Raw genomic sequence first — 2,699 nt, forward strand, 5'->3', positions numbered from 1 at the left:
AGAATAGAGGGACCCGCACAGAGCCCACCCTTGCTTTTCACTCCTGGGAAGCCCAGGGCAGAGCTGTCGCCATGAGGTACTGACTGACTTCCACCCTCAGGGTCTCAGGTCTGAGGAGGGCAGCCTCAGGTCTCTGGAGGGGAGAGGCGATGCTGAGAGTCAAGGTGAGGACACTTAGAATTGCGGGAACACACCTCACTAGAACAAAGGAGACCTCACGGAACCCCGCTCCGATCTGCCCCACACCAAGAGGCCCGTGGCATGGCTGTTAGGCCCAACGCCCCCTCAACTCTGCCTCGAGGTCTCAAGGAATGAAGACTTTGATCTGAGGCTGGTAGAGTCAGATCAACAGAGGGAAACATCCCAGGGTTTGTTCAGAGGCAAGGAGAGGAGCCTGAGCAAGGACTGAAGGTATTCTCAACTCTGAACACACCCTTGCTGTCCCTGCGGTCTACCCTGGGAGGCCCAGGGCAGAGCGGTCCAACTCCAGGAGGTAGGGGTCTTGGTCTGGTGGGGGAGGTGACTTGAGTGATGACTAAAAACCCTAATCAAGACAAAGGGGATTGCATAAAGCCCTGCTCCTTTTGTCAGCTCTGGAAGTCCCCAGCAGAGGCAGGCAGCTAAGGCTCTCCCTCATTTTCTCCTCAGGGGTCTCAGAGGGAAGGCCATTGGTGGAAGGAGTTTAGCTTCAGAGCCGCAGAAGGGAGGAGGAGTGGGCCCTGCCAACAATTGACAGAACGATCCTTAATGTGAACTGAGAGGATTCTCCACCTCAGAACAGAGGGGATCCCACAGAACCTAGACCTGCCAATCCAAAGTACACTCTTAACTTCCTCTGCACGGTTCTCAGGAAACTGATTGATCAGAAAAGGAGCCCTGTCGGGTATGAGAGCAGTGCCCTCACAGAAACCTGCAGAGGCAACTGTGGTTACAGCCAGGGAGGAATCTCCCTGCTGAAGGTGCTCACAGCATCCTCTCCCTCCTCCAGGTGCCCTCATTGCCTGCTATGCTGCCCACACTCCTAACTGCTGCTCCTGACTTGTGCCATCATGCCTCGGGGACAAAAGAGTAAGCTCCACACCTGTGAGAAATGCTGTCAGGCCAGGAGTGAGACTCAGCGTCTCCAAGATGTTCAGGTCACTGCAGCAGCAGCAGAAGGGCCCCCTCCCCCCAATGCCTTCCTTTTGGTGGTAATCTCCAGAGTTCCCCTGCTGCTGGGTCAGGTAGAAAATACCAGGGGTCTCAGAGAGCCCCATCCACTACCACTACTTCTGCAGGTGTTTCATGCACAAGATATGATGAAGGTGCCAAGAGCCAGGATGAAGAAAAACCAAGCATCTCCCAGGCATCACCCAGCACTGATTATTCCTGCAGAACCCCTCTAGACCAGAAGGCAATTCTGTTGGTGCAATTCCTGCTGCACAAGTATAACGTGAGAGAGCCCATTACAAAGGAAGATATTATGAAGCATGTCATCAAAAGGTACAAGGAGCACCTCCATGAGATCCTCAGAAAAGCCTCTGATGCTGCTGGCCTTTGGCATTGATGTGAAGGAAGTCGACCCCACCAGGCACTGCTATGCCCTTGTCAGCAAATTCCAGCGCACCAGTGATGAGAGGCTGAGGGGTGAGGAGATCACGCCCAAGACCGGCCTCCTTATGACGATCCTCTGTGTGATCTTCATGAAAGGCAACTGTGCCACTGAGGAGGATATCTGGGAAGTACTCAATGTGATGGGGATATATGCTGCAAAGAAGCACCTCATGTATGGGGACCCCAAGAAGCTCATCACTGAAGATTTGGTGCAGGAAAGATACCTGGAGTACCGCCAGGTGCCCAACAGTGATCCTCCCCACTATGAGTTCCTGTGGGGTCCAAGAGTCTGTGCGGAAACCAGCAAGATGAAAGTCCTTGAGTTCTTGGCTAAGATCCACAATACAGTCCCCAGTGCCTTCCCATCCTGGTATGAAGAGGCTTTGAGAGATAAGGAAGAGAGAGCCCGAGCCAGAGCTGCAGCTATGATTCGCACTGGTGCCTTGGTCAGTGTACGTTCCGGGGCCAATTTTCAGGGCAGCTTCTCCCACCTGTAGTGAAATCTGAAGCATTTTCCTGAAGTAGTGTGGGAGCTTTGGTGGTGCTGGAGGGATCACAGTGCATAACATATTTGAGTAACATAGATTTATGTTTTGTTGCTGTTGAGGAAAGTTTTCAAATGTTGCTTCTTTTTAAAAAATTAGCTTCAGAATCTAAGTGCATGAATGATGTTGCTTACATACTTAATGCTGTTTATGAGGTTTAAGAGTAAGAGTTTTTCTATTTTATTAAACAAATTGGATAACAGTCTAGCTTGTTTAGTGATCTGGAATAGCATTGGTATAGGCATTTCCTTAGAAATGTGAAAGAAATTAGCAGTAAAACAGTTGAGATTAAAAATAGAGAAAAAAGTAAAAGATGGTTCATTCTTGGTTTCCCTTATTCCTTGTATTCTGCTTTTCTGTAAAATAAAAGTTATATACTTGAACTTGTTTCATTTATTCAATAATTTAGGAAAAATTAAATCATAATAAATTGTTCACTGTTTTTTTTCCCTCTCAAATATTAATTGAGTATCCTCTTTAGAAGGCTCCATGGTAGTATGGGGGATGGTAGAAAAAGAAGACTGAGCCTTTGCCCATTGAATTATAGAGTCTAAAAACAGC

The 2,699-nt window shown here is 48.7% G+C and overlaps 1 protein-coding gene across 1 annotated transcript; it reads left to right on the forward strand.

Annotated features, from left to right (window-relative positions):
* Positions 1–1,049: 1,049 nt before the first annotated feature.
* Positions 1,050–2,090, forward strand: LOC102521279 (melanoma-associated antigen B10-like). Its single transcript, XM_032475486.1, is given in 3 exon segments — positions 1,050–1,145; positions 1,238–1,518; positions 1,520–2,090. Coding segments are annotated over 3 exon segments (948 nt in total).
* Positions 2,091–2,699: the final 609 nt, after the last annotated feature.

Source organism: Camelus ferus, chromosome X (assembly GCF_009834535.1).
Source record: "Camelus ferus isolate YT-003-E chromosome X, BCGSAC_Cfer_1.0, whole genome shotgun sequence".
Lineage (NCBI taxonomy): Eukaryota > Metazoa > Chordata > Mammalia > Artiodactyla > Camelidae > Camelus > Camelus ferus.